Source organism: Pezoporus flaviventris, unplaced genomic scaffold (assembly GCF_033815535.1).
Source record: "Pezoporus flaviventris isolate CSIRO_AGI_PZ_B2104156 unplaced genomic scaffold, CSIRO_AGI_Pfla_v1 ptg000089l, whole genome shotgun sequence".
Classification (NCBI taxonomy): Eukaryota; Metazoa; Chordata; class Aves; order Psittaciformes; family Psittacidae; genus Pezoporus; species Pezoporus flaviventris.
This window is the reverse complement of record NW_026892637.1, coordinates 108,100-127,046: the sequence shown is the minus strand read 5'-3', so window position 1 is coordinate 127,046 and position 18,947 is coordinate 108,100. Positions and strand designations below refer to the sequence as shown.

General features: G+C 38.0%; 1 protein-coding gene across 3 annotated transcripts in view; it reads right to left on the bottom strand.

Moving 5' to 3' along the window:
- Positions 1-18,947, bottom strand: part of ADAMTS6 (ADAM metallopeptidase with thrombospondin type 1 motif 6) — a 151,757-nt gene that overhangs the window by 72,898 nt on the left and 59,912 nt on the right. For all 3 annotated transcript variants that reach the window (XM_061475698.1, XM_061475700.1, XM_061475699.1), the window contains exon 10: positions 6,148-6,294. In XM_061475698.1, the coding sequence (XP_061331682.1) occupies positions 6,148-6,294 (147 nt within the window). The remainder of the gene's footprint in view (positions 1-6,147; positions 6,295-18,947) is intronic.

Below are 18,947 nucleotides of genomic sequence, written 5' to 3'. Positions count from 1 at the left end.
AAAAGACTTTCTGATTTTCTTAATTTTAGGCTGATTTCATGAGGTTTTGTGTAACATAGTGGGAGTGGTTTAAGTTATAAAATAGCTAAGCTTGATGTCATTCATTCAGTATTACAGTGTAGGGGCCAAGAGACTGTTGTAATGTAATTTAAACATTATTGTATATTTCAATATCACAGGATAGCAAATTAATCCTCTGTCTGGAAGAATACCAAGGGTTCTAGAGCACTCTGAAAGCCTAAGATCTCAGACATGCTATCACTGCTAATGGTTTGATCTAAATAACAAGAAGCAGGGATTCAATGATAAAAACTTTACAAACTGAACAATGCAAAACTGAGGATCATCATTTCTAGATAGCCATCACTACTGTATCCAAAGCCAATAAAGACAAAAAGAAAAAACCATGGATGTTGACCTTTCAGGATATATGCTCCTATTATAGTATCTATTCCAAAATATCTCAGCAATATACACAGTACAACACAACTCCTTCAATGTTGAAGAAAAGATCCCCAAACACTGGCACTGAAAGTAGGTTTTGAATGTTGGCTTATGGATAATAATGATGTAGACTATAATGCAAACTATGATTATCCATCATAAATTAAATGTATCATAAATATTTCATTATCTATGATAAACAATCACATACATAAATGTATCGATAGTATTTATTTATAATAGTTTAATCAACTCTGTTACCATATTATATGAGGAATATATTTTATTCACAATATAGTGAAAAAAGTAAAATTTACTAACTATCAACACGGTGCATTTTATACACATACATATAAACCCAAGAATTATTTATACGTCTACATATAACATTCGGCGCCTAACAGAATCCTTACTTCATATCTTAACATATGTTTTAGAGAGCACCGGAATGTATTTCTGTACAGGTTACAAAAACTGCTTAAATTGACATTAATGAATAAACTCTGCAAACTCAAGCTCAAGAGTCTATAGATACTAGCATAAATATTTGCAGAATCAGGGCATAAGTAATGGAAGTGTGATTTGGAGTGGTATGTTTAAAATGAACCAGAGCAGGATTACTAAATGAAAATATTCTTGAATGATAGGGAAATTAATATATTGATGTCAATTTATCAATCACTCTCATAACAAATTCTACTACTTCCCAATCTTTTATGCAAGGCTGAATCTGTCTTATTATATATTTCATATGAAAGACTAATTTTGCACAATCTTTTCATAATACTTGATTTTTCTTTTGTTTGGTAGTAAAAAATTTGCAATTTCCTTAATGTATACTTTATTTCACAATATGGTCTGTGTTCAAAGTGTTCCTCTATTCATTTGAGTAATTACCAAGCTGCCATACCAGAAAAAAATCTACTGGTCCATCTATCAAAATCATCCACCTGCCAAAATCTATCTGGCCTTGAAAGTGTGGGATTATAGAATCACAGAATCATAGAATCGTTAGGGCTGGAAATGACCTTAAGATCATCTACTTCCAACACCCCTGCCATGGGCAGGGACACTTCATACTAAATCGTATCACCCCAGGCCTCGTCCAACCTGGCCTTGAACACTGCCAGGGATGGAGCATTCACAACCTCCCTGGGCAACCTATTCCAGTGCCACACCACCCTAACAGGAAAGAATTTCCTCCTTATATCCAATCTAAACTTCCCCTGTTTAAGTTCTAACCCATTAGCCCTTGTCCTATCACTACAGTCCTTAATGAAGAGTCCCTCCCCAGCATCAGTATAGGCCCCCCTATATTTCAGTTATACTGAACTACAAAATATAGGCCAATTTATTGTCCTATATTTATTTCATCAAACAGTTAATGAGAATCTGCTGTTGATTTTGCCCTTCACAATTTCTTTAAATATTGTCTACCTGGATGTGCTTCGGCCAAGGTTCTTTTGGCTCCTTTCCAGAGTTAGAAAGGTGTAGTCTCAGACATAAATCCTGCTGCATGGCAATCTTAAAGACTCTCCCAAGAATTTCCTGTGATATGTATGACTTATTCAAATAGTCTGAAGACTCTTGGTTCTTCTCCAGTCATCTTCTAAAAACAATCCTGCCTTTGAAAGACAAAAGTTGGCCATCTGGCTTCTTCTAACAACTTCTCATATCTGATCCTGACATAATTAACAAACAACAATTCCAGAAAGCACCAGATTTTGTCATTACAAAGCATAAGAATAACTGAGTAAAAAATTCTAAGCAAAAAGTTCTCTTCTTTGTATCTCCATGGCTCTACAGACAACTGTACAAAACACGTCAGATAAAATGCAACTTGCACGTTATATAAATATTATATATATACGTATGTACACATGCTGCACAGAACGAAATTTATACTATTTGCTTGCCAGTCACAAACAGTATTTTTAGGCTTATTTTTTCTCCTATAAACAGACATTAAGGGCTTCTATTCCTCTCACAAGGGTATCTGTTTTCAGACACTGCTCTCAAACCCTTCAATCCTCTGTGAGTATTTTTACATTTAATTCCATAAAAGGTTAGTGAAATTTAAAGCCATTGTAAAGCACTTATGAACGACTCAGTTGATATACCAAATTCAGTCAATCTTTCACTCTAATATAAAGCTTAAGACAACAGCTATTATGTGCTAGAAGGAATGTTCACCCCAGAACAAAATTATTTTCTTTGGCCATTTCAGAACCTGGCTGGCCATCCTTCTTGAGGTCCTAATAGATCTATTTGCAATATATAGCTTTGCTTTGTCTCACTGTCATCCTTTGAGTCATATTTATCCTCTGCCCACAACTCTGCAAAATAAATTGCTTTCCCAACCAGTGCCTGACTGAACTGATACCTTGCAAGTGATCCTTAATGGCTATTCCTCAGTAGCCTCAGTCTGGAATATTTGTTTCTGGGTGTAGATATAAGAAAGTTGTCAGGAAGAGAAGGATGAAGGTGAGGCTCTACTTTGACTGTCACCAGGATGACTTCTGCTTCAAAATACTTTTGTCTCATCATAAAGGACAAAGGGGTATCTACACTATAAAATGGCACACAGTGCAAAGCAGCTGTAACAAGTGGTGACCTAAACTGGTTAACTGGTAAATAATCCACATTAATCCACCTTACCATGTAACACTGTGAACATGCGATTTCTAGTGAAATTCATTCCAGCTGCATTATCCTCATGCCATGACAGCCCTGCCCAAACCTGTATCCAGACCCTAGCTGATAAACCTTGGTGTTGTGGAACGTCACACAGACTCACAGACTCAGTTTCCTGCTGTCATATCTGCATTTCATACCCTCATGTTCTTTATTGTTAGACACAGCTAAATGTATCCTAAACTAGCCATACTCATACAGCACAGAATAAAACCCCCGAACAAACAAAAAAACCAACACTTTTTCTTGTTTGTAGTCTATAGGGTCCTGTCCAAGCCGTTTTCCCATTCTTGAGGTAAAACAGAAAGAAAGGCAGAAGAGTCTAATCTATCTGGAGACACAGATGACAACATCTTGAGGCTTCGCCTCTACAGCATTTTCCTCATCTGTTACTAAGTTATGAAGAACCATTAAAAAAAATCTGAATCATTTTTCCTGCCTGCATGCAGACTGTTCTGTTTTTATAGGAGCAGTCAGGGAATTGCTACCACATGAAACTTGCGATTTTAATTTGCTTCTTCCTCACTGATAATTACCTGCAACAGAAAAGTATCTGCTCTTACAGCTGTTCTGCCTTGAGGAAAGGTGTGAATGAGCAAAGAGAAGTGATAAAGGCCTCTGACAGTTGTCCTGCAGGTACATGTGTAACTATCTCAACAGCTTCCTGCTGTCATTGAGGAGATGACACGAAAAGCTAGGGAGAAAACTAGAAACTGGAGAAAAAACCTACAATTTTACAGGCTACTCTACGAAATAATAAAAAAATCATTTTAAGGAAAAAATATCAACTCATTTATAGATTATTAAAACCATAGCATAGACTCATAATTGATACATCATGTTTGAGAAATTTGACATTTTAAAAAACAGATTACAAAGTAAGTAGATGAAGACATTCTCTCTGGCTCTTAGTTATTTGACACAATATCCTATACAATGTGAAAAGATAATCTTAATTGCAATACATAAAATAATGTTTAGCCAAAGTGGCTTTGAAAAAAATAACATCTACAGCCAAGTTAAAAATATATAACTAAAATATTATAAAGAATTTATTATTGATGCTGCCACGTGTAATCATTGAGGCTGAAACTGTGCGGGAACTTTATGTACAAATATTCAGTTCTATTTTATCTGCAGCATAACACAAGCCACAGAATTTTACTGTTTCCTTCTCTAAACCCATAAATAAGAAATGACTTCTTAACTATCTGTTGAATTATGTCTTTATCAATAGACAACTTATTATGAGTACAATTATGAGATCAAAATGGACCCCAAAGGAAAGCAACAAATAGAAGTAAATGAGACAGAGAATGACAGAACTGTAACAGTAAGAAACAAACCCCCAAATGTTACAAGAAAATACCTGAACTGTTATATTACAGTCAGAACTACAAAGCTGTGAAATAATCTCTCAGAAGTGAAGTGAAAACCATATTCTTTGTCATAGTTAAAAACAGGCTACATGATATATTAGAAATACTACTAATGGGAAGTGTTGAATTAACACAGATAACTGGAAATCCCTGATGAATGATTGTGGTGAAAAGATAAAACAAAACTACCCTATCTTTATAATGGTAGTCTTTTAAATATATATATATATTTTTTATATATATATATATAAAAAATTATTCAATTAATACATATATAGACCTCCAGAGAAAATACATTTATATAGTGAGAAATGTGTATCATACATATATATAAGTATGACTTTACCCAGTATGCTTTATTTTATTCAACCCTCATTTTAAAACACTTTGATACAAAAACTGTGTGAGTGCACAGTTCAGCAGGGTGATACAAAATGCCTTTACCTGACACAGTAACTGAAGAGATGCTTTTTTCTCTCTGAACAGCACCAACATCAAACATTTGCCTCTGCCCACTGACTCTACAGGAGCTCCAACACCTCTTCAGAACAATTCAGAGACCCTCTGTATTGCATGGGAAACTACATTTGAACCAACCTAAAGAAAATGTATTGGTCTGGATGGCTCCATTTAGGTAAGATTCAGAATACAGCACCTTATTGTGAGGTTATATCCCTTAAAGAGAAAGAGAAACTAATTTTGCTCTTAGTAATCTCATAGTTAGACAACTTCAGTGATTTAAGTCCATCCCCTAAAACAGTTATGTGTCTTCATTAATGAGCAACCTTTATTTCTTGAAGGAATTATTACATTGATGACACTGAACCTACGAACCAACTGACATTTGCTCCCACAAAGCATGTATTACGCCATTTAAAAAAATCCTGTTATTAATCTGTTCTCAATGAACTCAGTTCTGTGTTTGTCTTCCACAAGTGAAAATACATATAAAGGCTTCCTTATGCATCATATATACCAATGCATACATTGGTATGAGCATGGTGTCAAGACCAACATATTTTGACTGTTTTTTTTCATACAGAAGTAAAATTACAGGTAGTAATGTACTTGATACAAATCGCCACAGAAGTATAGGTTAGCATAATTTTGAGGTATTAATATCAAGATCTATGACATCCTCCCATATAATCTTTTTATAGTCTCACTGATGGTACCAAAGGACATTGACAGATAAAACCCCACAAGACTGCATGAAAAAAATCTGGAGAATGAAATGTACAAGTAACAGGGCAACAGGGCTATGGCTCTGCTACCTTCTTTAGATTGCCTCACATTTGCATATTTAAAAACAATGCCCATCATTCACAGACAAATTCCACCTTCCTCTATTTCTCACCCTCGGATTTATGAAGTAATGGGATACAATCAGCACTTCAAAACGTTTTGCACAGATTAATAATGAGAACTGCAAAGTGGGAATGGAGCAGAAACTTTTGCCGTTACATAGAAAAGGTGGCTTACAGAATAAAAATCTCAAGTGACTTGCTGTATTTATGTGATTTCATTCTATAAATGTAAAACGTAAGAACAGGTCACTGAATCTCAACTATTTATTCTGAAAAGTGTCAATTTTTTGAAAACTCAAGATTTTTCTTGAGAGATTACTTACTCTAAAAAGCTGGTAATGTAATCCCGACTACAGGTTGACCAAGAGAAAGGGTTGGTGTTTGCTGTAATATGAGCTGCCATTAGCTTTGCTGCTTCATGACCTTTCGTCCCACAGGAATTTCCAATTCCATCATGATTCATACCAAAACTGCCCAAAAGAAGAGAGAAATAACTTGTTACTTTTCTGTAGCCTCAGACACCTCTTAAAACTTAGTCACCTTTACAGAAACCACTTTAGATCAAAAAGAACACATTTAGTACAGGGGATGTCTTTAGCAGAGAATCAGAATCGGTTAAGTTCTGTTTAGTTTATTCAAATCTCAGAACACTGCACAATTACATAACTTCCGTTTTCCCACAGAGTTTTGGAAGCATTTTCCTTATTTTATAAAGCTTTTAAAGAAAATTAACAATATTCTTGCAAGATAAATACAGAGCACTCAGTCCTTATTTGGTATTGCACCTAGATAAGGAGTATACATTGTGGCACTGGCACACGGATTGGTAAACAAGCACAAATACAGAATAGGTGATATTGCTCTAACAGTACAGTATAGGCACACAGCAGCCAATGGTAATTCAAGCAGAACATGAGGTTTGCAATTTCCAGTGCCATGCCGTATGTGCACTCCCTCTCTGTATCCACTCACACAGTGACTTGGAGCACTTCTATTAGAGTTCCGCTTTGGCACGGTACATTGGAAACAAGATGACTAAAAATCAGCAAAAAAATACAGTTAGAAACCTCTGGGTGGCATTTGGCCAACAGAGATTTCCAGGCAACAAATTAGTTAACCTTCAGCAAAGATGATATGACTCCAGAAAATAACATAGGGTGAAAGAATCCTCACGTTAGAAATCCTGCGCTACTTATATACTTGGATATATAAACTACTTATATACTTACATACTTATATACTGCACTACTATATACATGGAGCTACAGCTTTAATAATATTTATTATTAGCTATTAGCTTTAATTACTCTTTAATTTGATCATCAACCACAAAATTAAAACTAGAAGTCACAGAGCATTTTCTTGGAAAGACTTTCACTACAGAGACTATCTTTACTTAAATTACTACTTTTATTCCTAAAAAAAAAACAACATATGCCTGATTAGTCTGACATAAACCAAGCAAATGAACGGAGTATTTCTTAATAGCATACACAGCCCTAAAAATCCACTTTCTTAGTCTGCCTTTTATTTCCATTCAACCACTTGCGGGGAAAAAACAGTGGGATTGAGTGCCCCCTCAGCAAGTTTGCCAATGACACCAAGCTGTGTGGTTCACTCACTACTCTGGAGGGAAGGAATGCCATCCAAAGGGGCCTTCACAGGCCCAAGAGGTGGCCAATGCCAACCTCATGAAGTTCATTCAACAATGTGAAGTGCAAGGTTCTGCAATCCCAGGCACAGTTACAGGTTGGGCAAAGAAGTAATTCGGAGCAGCCCTGCCTTCAGAAGGACTTGGGGGTCCAAGAAACTGAGCATGAGACAGCAGTGTGTGCTTACAGCCCAGAAACCAACCATATCCTGGGCTGTATCAAAAAGAGCGTGACCAGCAAGTCAAAGGAGGTGATCCTGTCCCCCTACTCTGATCTCATGAGACCTCATTTGGAGTATTGTGTACAGTTCTGGTGTCCTCAACATAAAAAGGACATGGAACTGTTGGAACAAGCCCAAAGGAGGGCACGAGGATGATCAGGGGACTGGAGCACCTCCTGTATGAAGATAGGCTGAGAAAGTTGGGGCTGTTCAGCCTGGAGAAGAGAAGGCTGCGTGGAGACGTCATAGCAGCCTTCCAGTATCTGAAGGGGGCCTATAGGGATGCTGGAGAGGGACTCTTCATTAGAGACTGTAGGGATAGGACAAGGGGCAATGGTTTAAACTCAAACAGGGGAAGATCAGGTTAGATATAAGGAAGAAGTTCTTTGCTGTGAGGGTGGTGAGTCCCTGGAACAGGTTGCCCAGGGAAGTTGTGAATGCTCCATCCCTGTCAGTGTTCAAGGCCAGGCTGGACAGAGCCTTGCATGACACGATCTAGTGTGAAGCACTCCTGCCCACGGCAGGGGTGTTGGAACTAGCTGATCTTAAGGTCCTTTCCAACCCAAACGATTCTTTAATTTTTTAATTATCAAAAAGGCACCATTTCATTGTGGGATATCTCACTATGGAATACATAGTATGTAGCAAAGCCTGCATGTACCTAGCTCAACATACGATATTTCATAAATGCAGAAAGCCATATGCTACATTAGAGACACGGAAGGTCTGACTGAAACCTTGGATTATTATACAAAGTATTTTTTAATATCACATATAAAAATACAGCTTCACAGTATGCTAGAGATTGGAAGGGACCTCAAAAGATCATCTAGTCCAATCCCCCTGCCGGAGCAGGAACACCTAGATAATGTTACACAGGAATGTGTCCAGGTGGGTTTTGAATGTTTCCAGGGAAGGAGACTCCACAACCTCCCTGGGCAGCCTGTTCCAGTGTTCCGTCACCCTCACTGAGAAGAAGTTTCTTCTCAAGTTTAAGTGGAACCTCTTGTGTTCCAGTTTGTACCCATTACCCCTTGTCCTATCATTGTTTGCCACTGAGTAGAGCCTGGCTCCATCCTCGTGACACTCCCCCTTTATATATTTATATACACTAATAAGGTCACCCCTCAGTCTCCTCTTCTCCAAACTATAAAGACCCAGCTCCCTCAGTCTTTCCTCATAAGGGAGATGCTCCACTCCCTTAATCATCTTCGTTGCCCTGCGCTGGACTCTCTCCAGCAGCTCCCTGTCCTTCTTGAACTGAGGGGCCCAGAACTGGACACAATATTCCAGATACGGTCTCACCAGGGCAGAGTAGAGGGGAAGGAGAACCTCTCTCGACCTACTAACCACCCCCCTTCTAATACACCCCAGGATGCCATTGGCCTTCTTGGCCACAAGGGCACAGTGTTGGCTCATGGTCATCCTGTCGTCCACTAGGACCCCCCAGGTCCCTCTCACCTACACTGCTCTCTAACAGGTCGTTCCCCAACCTATACTGGAACCTGGGGTTGTTCCTGCCCAGATGCAGGACTCTACACTTTCCCTTGTTATATTTCAAGTTATTCCCTGCCCAACTCTCCAGCCTGTCCAGGTCTCGCTGGATGGAAGCACAGCCTTCTGGCGTGTCAGCCACTCCTCCCAGCTTAGTGTCATCAGCAAACTTGCTGATAGTACACTCAATTCCCTCATCTAAATCGTTGATGAATATATTAAATAATACTGGTCCCAGTACTGACCCTTGAGGCACTCCACTAGTTACAGGCCTCCAACTAGACTCAGCCCCGTAGACTGCAACTCTCTGCCTTCTCTCCTTCAGCCAGTTCACAGTCCACCTCACTACCCGATCATCCAGATCACACTTCCTCAATTTAGCTGTGAGGATGCTGTGGGAGACTGTGTCAAATGCTTTGCTGAAGTCAAGGTAGACCACATCCACCGCTCTGCCATCATCCATCCACCGTGTTATTTCCTCATAAAAGGCTAAGAGATTGGTCAAACATGACTTCCCCTTGGTGAAGCCATGTTGACTGCCCCTCATAACCCTCTTATCCTTGATATGCCTTAAGATGGCACCAAGGATAAGGTGTTCCATCACTTTCCCAGGGATGGAGGTGAGGCTGACCGGTCTATAGTTACCCGGGTCCTCCTTCTTGCCCTTTTTGAAGACTGGAGTGACATTTGCTTTCCTCCAGTCCCCAGGCACCTCTCCTGTTTCCCAAGACTTGGTAAAGATGATGGAGAGTGGTCTAGCAATGACTTCCGCCAGTTCCCTCAGCACCCGCGGGTGCATCCCATCTGGACCCATGGATTTATGGATGTCCAGATTGCTCAACCGGTCTCTAACCCATTCCTCATCGACTAAGGCAAACCGCTCCATTGACCTGACTTCATCTGAGGTCTCAGGGGTACAGGACTCTTCAGGACTGCCCGCAGCAGAGTAGACAGAGACAAAGAAGGCATTCAGTAACTCTGCCATCTCTGTATCTTCTGTCACCAGGGCACCCATCCCGTTCATCAGTGGGCCTACATTGCCTCTGGTGTTAGTTTTGTCTGCCATGTATTTGAAAAAGCTCTTTTTGCTGTCCTTGACCCTTCTCGCCGGGTTTAATTCTTAGGAGGCCTTAGTCATCCTAGCTGCCTTCCTACATCCTCTAGCAGGCATGTTTATGAAGCAAAGCAGCTTCATAAACAATGTCTAAGTAATGTATGAATTATAATGAAACATTCAGACCACTGTTAATTATTATGATCAGTGTTCAATATTGATAGATATTTTGGCAGTGAAGAACTTAGATGTGCAATGCAACAAACTAAAACAGAATTTTGTAGTGAAAGATACACTTTACCGACCTAGTTCTCAACTGCCATAAGTTCATAGAATTAGGGATATTTCAGATACAAACAGTTCTTTTAATTTCCTCTGTCCAATTTCTTAAAATAGAAACCCTTGGTTTTTTATAATATCTATTAATAACGCCTTTATAGAAATGGGCATTTGGGTATGTGGGAAAGAGGTGAATTGGGTCATTCTTTCTATATCTGATATCCAGGTTATCCCTAGTTAGTTCATTTGTCAAAGCAATGACTGACTTCAACTGTTTGGGAACTAAAATTTTTGCGTTTGGGGACTAAAAAAAGGGGGAAAAAGGAATAAATTTTGTAGTCAATAGATTTCCTTCTTCCACCAGTTCTCCTTGTGAAAAGGCTGATGTTGCTGATGGTGGCAGCAGTATACATGATACAAAGCATGTCAGTGCATACAAGCTGCAATTCCTGATGCACTCAGGAACTCAATGTCTTTTCATGAGCTGATGGTATTCTTATTTTTTAATGAATATTCATTCATCTAAATCATCTGTCCCTTTCCAAGAAGGTTCTTCTACTTGCCCCTGCTTCTGAATTAGGAGGAAACTGACCATTAGGTGCAGGTAATCCTTTTCTGATGCTTGAAAACAGATTTTGCAATTACTGTCATCTATTTCCAAAGACAGTAGTGGCAGCATGCCATTACGGCCCAGTAATTTGCACTCCTATGGCCAGGACTGCAGATGAAAATACATTTTTGTCCAAAGTATCAGTTTTATTTCCATCACAGCATGTTGGTTATATTTGGCATTCATTATATTAAAGCTATGTCTTTTATGAAAGCATGTTTGCAATTAGATTGGTATGGGAAGACAAGGAAAACAGGAAGAAACATAAAATACTTTTTGTGGAGCCACTCTTATAATTTACTTAATTTACTTTTTCAAACTCATTAAACAGATGCAGACTGTATTTCTTTCACTGGCTTAAAAAGCTTGTTAAAAGTTACCAGTATAATTTTGTCTCAGCCAGATTAGTGAAGGGAAAGTAAGAAGTCTTGACAGGTGACGCAACAGTTTTACTATGAAGTTACCTTTCCACATACTGTCTCAAAGAGAGATGTTTAACCCAGCAGCTCTTTTTTCCAACCACTATGGCTCCTCACTTCCCAAGAGAGCACCTACATTAAAGAACTGTGCAAACAGCAACACAAACAACTTTAAAATCATAACTGAAAATGTCCTGCAATTTCTTTCTAGTCTGTATACTTTTAAAAAAATAGTAAGAAGGCAGCACATCTGACTAGTTCTATGTGCCTGATTCATTTACTAACATCTGTAACGGAACAGATTCTTTTCTTCTTGGAAATCTGTTTTTCCTTATATCTGAAAAAAAACCAACCCAAAAACTATCTGATGGAATTATTTGTAATACACATCCAACTTCAGATTTGACCTCAAAAACGACAGAGGAGATAACTCGTTTCAGCTGCACTGAATAAAACACAATAGATAACCAGAAAATAGATAAGCATGGGAATCTAAACTTCTAGTCTGCCCTTCCTTTCTCTTGCAATAGGACAATACTGGAGGTCTCTACAATTTCATTTGTATTTAAGATGAGTTTACTGATTTGTTGGGTGGTTCTGAACTATGATGTTTATGGTTGCCAGAACACTTCTTGTTGATGTTTCTGAAATGTCACCTTATTTTTGTGAAACACCCAGGATGGCCCCATCCTGATTTATTTCACAAACACTTAAGGTGCAGAGAAGACAGAACCAAAACAATCTGAATGCTCTCAAGCACTGTTCTCCAAAGTTTATTTTGTAGATCATGTACTTTCACAGCACTGAAGTTACCTCAAATGTGCTACTCAAGGGAACTGCTTTTTCTCAGTAAGTCAGTTATCTCTGCTTTCCAGCTGTAGTCCAACAATTTCCTAGCTTTGCTAGGGTTTAGAACCTTCAGAACTACAGAGAATGCTAATGTTTCCTTTCTCTAAATACAACGGGGTATATGTTTAGTAACTTGCTGATTCATGAATTTTATGAATTTGACTTGATTCTTTTAAAACAGTGGCTCCTATTTGTTCTGCACTTGTTTAAACAGCATTAAGGAAGAAGCAGAGAATCTTGAGCCAGGTGAGGCAACAAAGTTACAGAACACCAGCAAGAAAAACACTGTAAATCAAGACTTGATCATCTTGTCCATCATCTAAGGCTGACTTACAGCTGCATAACTACTTGTAATTCTTTAGGAAAAAGAAACCTTTTTAAGAGAGAAAAGAAACTTTAACCTTAAGAAGTATTATTATACTAATTGTTTGTACTAGGAGAGACAGAATAAACACACATACCAGGAGTGAAATGGATGATTTTCAAGCTAAGTATCTTTGACCAAGGTTCATTGCTAGAATTTCCTCCAGCGCCTCAGTGTGTTGATTAGACACACTGCTCTCATAACATTTATGGAGAATGAAACAAAGGGCAGAGAAGAGTCATAAAGTGCACCAGAGAAATATACATTAAAAATGTCTAACAATAAATCCTTACTGCAGTGATGGAAGATGGAAGGCATGCTTGAACAAGTATTCTTGTATTAGAAGATTGTCATGGTTTAAGCACTGCACCAGCTACTAAGAAGGAGAAAAATGACTGCTACAGCTGAACCCAAAACAAAGACCTAAAGGGTGAATTATAATTTCCTTGTAAAACCTGACAGTTTATTAGATACCAGCTTTTTCATAAACTTTGTGTTATTTTTGTAGTATTTTGTACTTAAAATTATTAAAAATGTGTAAATTGTTATATGTATTTCATATAGTTTGAAATATCTGCTTACAGCCTGTTTTTCTTATTTATTGAAAATATTGAAAAAGTAAGAAAATTGTCAGCTTCTCTGTATCTGTAAATGTTACTATAGTTTTAAATTGCCTTTTCTTAGTGATACTGGAATGCATACAAGGAGTTAAGGCAGAAAATTATAATGTCTTAGCATTATTTTGTTCAACCAAAGTGAATACTATTTGAATACTTTTTGAATACTATTCAAAAGATTTGGTTTTTTCCTCTACAATATCAGAGCTATGAGCTACATGTAAAAAAGTGTCATTTCTGGTGGGCACAGGAATTTTCTTAATTATTCTCCCATCTACTAGCAATGAAATATTTGTCACTTTATATGATTTTATGGTGAATTTTTCAAGAAGATACAATCTTCATATTTTACTGTTTTACAGTGATAGAAGGTGGGCAACTTTTTCTGTACTTTTTTAAGCATATCCCCTGTACCACACCATAAGAGAAAACTCTCTTTCTATGTAGCCCTCCAAATATTTCTAAGCCAATGTTAAGAAAAAGTACTGGGTATAGCTTCACAACAGCAGGTAAATTGCAACTCACCCTTAAATGACATTAAAAATAAAAGATAATGCAGAATTTAAAACTTTGAACATACTACTTTCTGAAACTTGGGAAACAAATCAATCAAGTAATTGGAGCTTTAGAACAAGCGTATCTGCCATGAAATTAAATACAAGTCTTAGCATACTTTTATCATAACATTTTTCCTATTTAATTCCTAAGTATCAATCTTCTCCGAGTTACAGGTGATGAACAAACATCCTATTACATACAGTTTTTATGTATCAGCATAATTTTGTATTAAATAACACATGAAACTCTTACAAGCACAGCAATTTACTAAATAAAACACAGCCTATTGAGAAACCTGAACTTTCTTATGGGGAAATGACAGGCTTCTATGGGAATATTAGAAAACTTCAAGCATAAACTTATCCTTCTGGCTTACACTACCATAGCTAGCCAGCTTTAATGCCACAAGAGTAACATCAAGTAAGGTTTGTGTGCTACACTAAGCCAGAGTATGAATGCATCAAGTATCTACACCATAACAGAAATGGGAAAATACTGGCTCTATACTAAGGAAGCCAACTTCTCAGCTCAGATTTCCTTTGGAAATTCACGATGCCCTGAAGGTTATGATAAACTTCCTATTCACCCCCATTTATTCTACTTACACTTCTGTTAAGATCTGTGAAGTGTTAGTACATTCTTTTTCCTTGATTAGAATGCTTTAATATTAGATAAATTATTTTAGTATTGTACACTCTAAACTTCAAACAGTATTTTATAGATATTTAGACATAAGCCTTTTTCATATTGTAAATATGTCACAGAAACCAGAACTGTTTTACTAGGCTTACGTTTACAACATTTCATTTTATATGCACAAAACACCATTAAACTTGAAGTCCCAAAGAAGACACTTTAATAGAATTTGCAAGCTTTTATACCTGTAATATTACAAAGGCAAACATAAAAGTGTTCCTTTAACATAGAAGACCAGAGCAGGAGGCAAGAATACGGTTTTGCAAGAGAGGAAGAATATGATCTTCCATGGCTTGTCCCGCCCAAAAACTGGACACATTTTGTTCTGTTTTAATTTTTTTTAACTAAAAAAAGTTACTCAAATTGCACCTAAAAATTGCAGGTGTTGCTCTCAATCCTAGGCATCTAGCAGGGACAAATTTTAACTTGTTCTGGCTCCTGCTGAGGTGATCATACACTGTAGATTGGAGACAGTCTGACAGCCCTGCTATAGTTCAGAATGGAACATGTCATCATCATAAACAATGCTGAGAGCATCAACTGGAGATCTGTTCATGGGAGAGCTGACAGGAAGAGGTGTGAGTACTATTCATCCTAGCTGTGCTTCAACTATTTTTGAAAGCTTAAGTTTTAAGTATCTGTCCCTATTACCTCAGATTGGAGTATTTTTCTTCCAGTTGTACAACACGTACATTCCTTCAGACACGTCTTCTAGAAAACATCTGCTCAAACTCAGGTCCTATAATGCAGATGAGGTCTGACTGATCGTAGTGGGTTGACCTGGCTGGACACCAGCTGTCTACCAAAGCTGCTCTATCACTCCTCCTCTTCAGGTAGACAGGGGAGAGAAAATATAACAAAAGGATTGTGGTCTAGATAAGGACAGGGACAGATCACTCACCAATTAGTGAGGCAAAACAGACTTGACCTGGGGAAATTATTACCAATCAAATCAGAGTAGGGTAATAAGAAATAAAGCCAAACCTTGAAATACCTTTTCCCCGCACCTCCCTTCTTCCTGGGCTCAACTTCACTCCCAATTTTCTTTACCTCCTCCCACCAAGCAGGGGAACAGGAAATGGGGGTTGTGGTCAGTTCATCACACATTGTCTCCGCTGCTCCCTCCTCCTCAGGGGAAGACTTCTCACACTCTTCCCCTGATACATGGTGGGATCCCTCCCACAGGAGATAATCCTCCATAAACCTCTGCATTGTGAGTCCTTCACGCAGACTGCAGTTCTTAATGAACTGCTTCAGTGTGGTCCCTTCCGTGGGGTGCAGCCCTTCAGAAACAGGCTGCTCCAGTGTGGGTCCCTTACATGGGGTGCAGCCCTTCAGGAACAGGCTGCTCCAGTCAGGTCCCAAGTGTGGTCACAAGTCCTGCACCAAAACTGCTCCAGCATGCCCTCCTCCATAGGCTGCAGGTGGACATCTGCTCCTCCATGAACCTCCATGGGCTGCAGGAGCACAGCTGCCTCACCATGCTCTGCACCCACGGGCTGCAGGGGAATGTCTGCTCCTGTGCCTGGAGCATGCCCTCACTTCCTTCTGGCCCTGGGTTCTGCAGAACTTTTTTTCTTGGGTAGCCTTATTCCTCTCTTCAGCTGCAGTTGTTGTTGCACAGTCTTTATTCCTCTTCATAAATGTGCTCTTTCAGAGGCACTACCACCTTCATTGACAGGTGGTAGCGCCTTGGCCAACAGTGGGTCCATCTTAGAGCCAGCTGGCATTGGCTCTATTGGACACATGGGAAGCTTCTCACAGAAGCCACCCCTGTAGCTTCCCTGTACCCTTCCTCCCACTACCGAAACCTTGCCACACAAACCCAATACACTAGTCAAACACAAAGGTCAGTGATCACTGAGGAATGAGGAAAAAAGCTCCTGAAAGTAGCCCTAGGATTTTGTAGATTAGAAATTCATATTCCAGCACGGAAGACCAACTTTCTCATGTGGAGGAGAGGTATTTAAACTATTTTTTTTTATTTTGCATAGAGACTAAAAAAAAAAAAAAAAAAAACTTCAAAAAAAGTTCTAGAATTGCAGGCACATTTTAACTGACAACTAAGTATGTGTTTGAAAATACTGTGGTTCTTCAACTTGAAGCCAATTTACTCCGATAGTCTATAATCTTTTTATCATGTCTTACACCTTTTTTCCACCAAGATACAACTTCCAAACTCCTCTGAATTTCAAGTCATTACATCTTGTATAAGTCATGACAATTTTGACTTCAGCCACCAGCCCTTCTTCCTGCTCCTCATGTACAGCCCTCAAGAGCTGTCTCTCACTAGCAAACTCTTTTCTTACTCCAAGTTTTATGGGCAGCTCTCTGTCCAAAGCCTAGACCACTATCATAATTTCTTCTTTTCTACTTTGTTATTTAGTTTCTGGATCTCAACTAACTCCATCGGACTGCAATAATGAATGGCACAACACCTTCCTTTTAGGGATATACACCTTTCAATGGAACCTGGAATTCTCTGTCAGTTCCACTAAGCATCCTGTACAGCATGCATGTATTTTAGAAAGTATCCAAATGATAGATTTTAGAAAGTATCCAAATTAAAAATCACAGAGCAGAAAGCAACCCAACCCAGCTGATAGGGAAAGAGAAAATGGGGCTGGATCTTACATTTTACTTGTCTAAGAAAACCAGCATATTCAAGACTGCAAATGGTTTCTTTATTCACTAAGAAAAAGTCAAACTTTTCTTGACAATGCAGGGCAAACACATTCAATTCTCACTCCTGCCATGACAAATCACTGGCTGTGATTTTTGCTTACCAGAAACCGGAAGCATTTTTTGGTGTGAAATATGTAACAGTAGGAAAGTAAGCATTCTGTAACTCCAGCATCACAAATCAAATTTGCAGAAACACTATTCTGAAAGCTAAAGGACCCACTCTGAATTTTATCTGGTTCACAGAAGTATTAAGAGTAATACAAAGCTGTCCTCAGAACTGTAAGTCTAGCACAGTTCTTTATAAACCCAATAAAGAAACAAATGTATTATCGTCTTCAGTAAAAAACACTCGCTATGAGTCTTAACTGCACATGCCTTATCTGCATCAAAACTGGGTTATACACATAGAAAAATGATAAGTGGTACGGAATAGAAGCAAAAAAATGTTTGTTTTTTTTTAAATACTTACAAATATTTAAGAAAAATTATGACTGACCATAATAATCACACTCATGCTCCCTTTACATCTTCAAGACCAAATGCTTTCCTGGATAATATTCTTCAACCAAATGGAAGTTACTTGGATCAAAACAAGATTAAATGAACTAAATTTAATACACTATGATATACAGAAAGTCAAATTGAGTGATCTAATGATTTTTCATCACTCTAATTTAATAAATTACTAGAACCTAACTATAAGTTGAGCCATGCTTCCATCAGGGAATTTTACAAATCCAATTTTAGAGAAAATGTGAATAATCTATCAAAATATAGGCATTATAATTACCGTTCTCATTACTCACAAGAGAATCTTATTCCTCAGTTCAATATTTATTTAAAAAAAAAAATAGTATTCCATGGCAACTACATAATTAATAAAAACATGGTCTTTCAAAGTACAATCCTTCCATTCTAATTTAATTGAGAGGTTTTGGGGTTTTTCTGTGGTATGTTATATATTCAGTGTACACATATCCCTTAAATGCTTCTATTTTTCATTTGACAATTTCCTATTTCACATGTATGTCTGAAAAGAAAAGCAATCATCACAGTACAGACAGAGGAAAGAAGTCTAAAAGGCTCTCTGAAACTATTTTACTCACACATCTAAGTACTTCTAGTAGGTATACGAGGAAGCAAGAAGTTTAAGAGTAAATAACTTCTTTGACTTAGTTGTAGAAGTATTCAGTCACAGCTTGGGTGAATGGGAGGTGACAGCACGAAACATTATAAACTTCGAAGACTTTTTTGCCCGCTTTTGTCCAGCTCTTCCTAAAGTTAACTACATAGCACGCTTTTAGTGCAACTCTAGTGACTGTGCATTGGATAGAAGCTAAAGTATTATTGTTTCTATTTCCTGTTTCAAACCAGCATTTGACATATCATGCCAGCTATAAGATAAGGTGAAAGCCCCAAAGAGCTGAGATTTCAGAATTTTAAAAGGCCTTACATATAAGAAGCCAGAAGATATGGAATGCAGAAAACACATATGGTTTAAAAAAAAATCCTGCGATCACAGACTATATGCTATTGCTATATTGTTTTTCTTGGATTCTAACCAAAGTCTAAGCTCTTCAAATCAATTTTTGTCATTGTGCCAGCTTCGCATGATAAAATGACTGC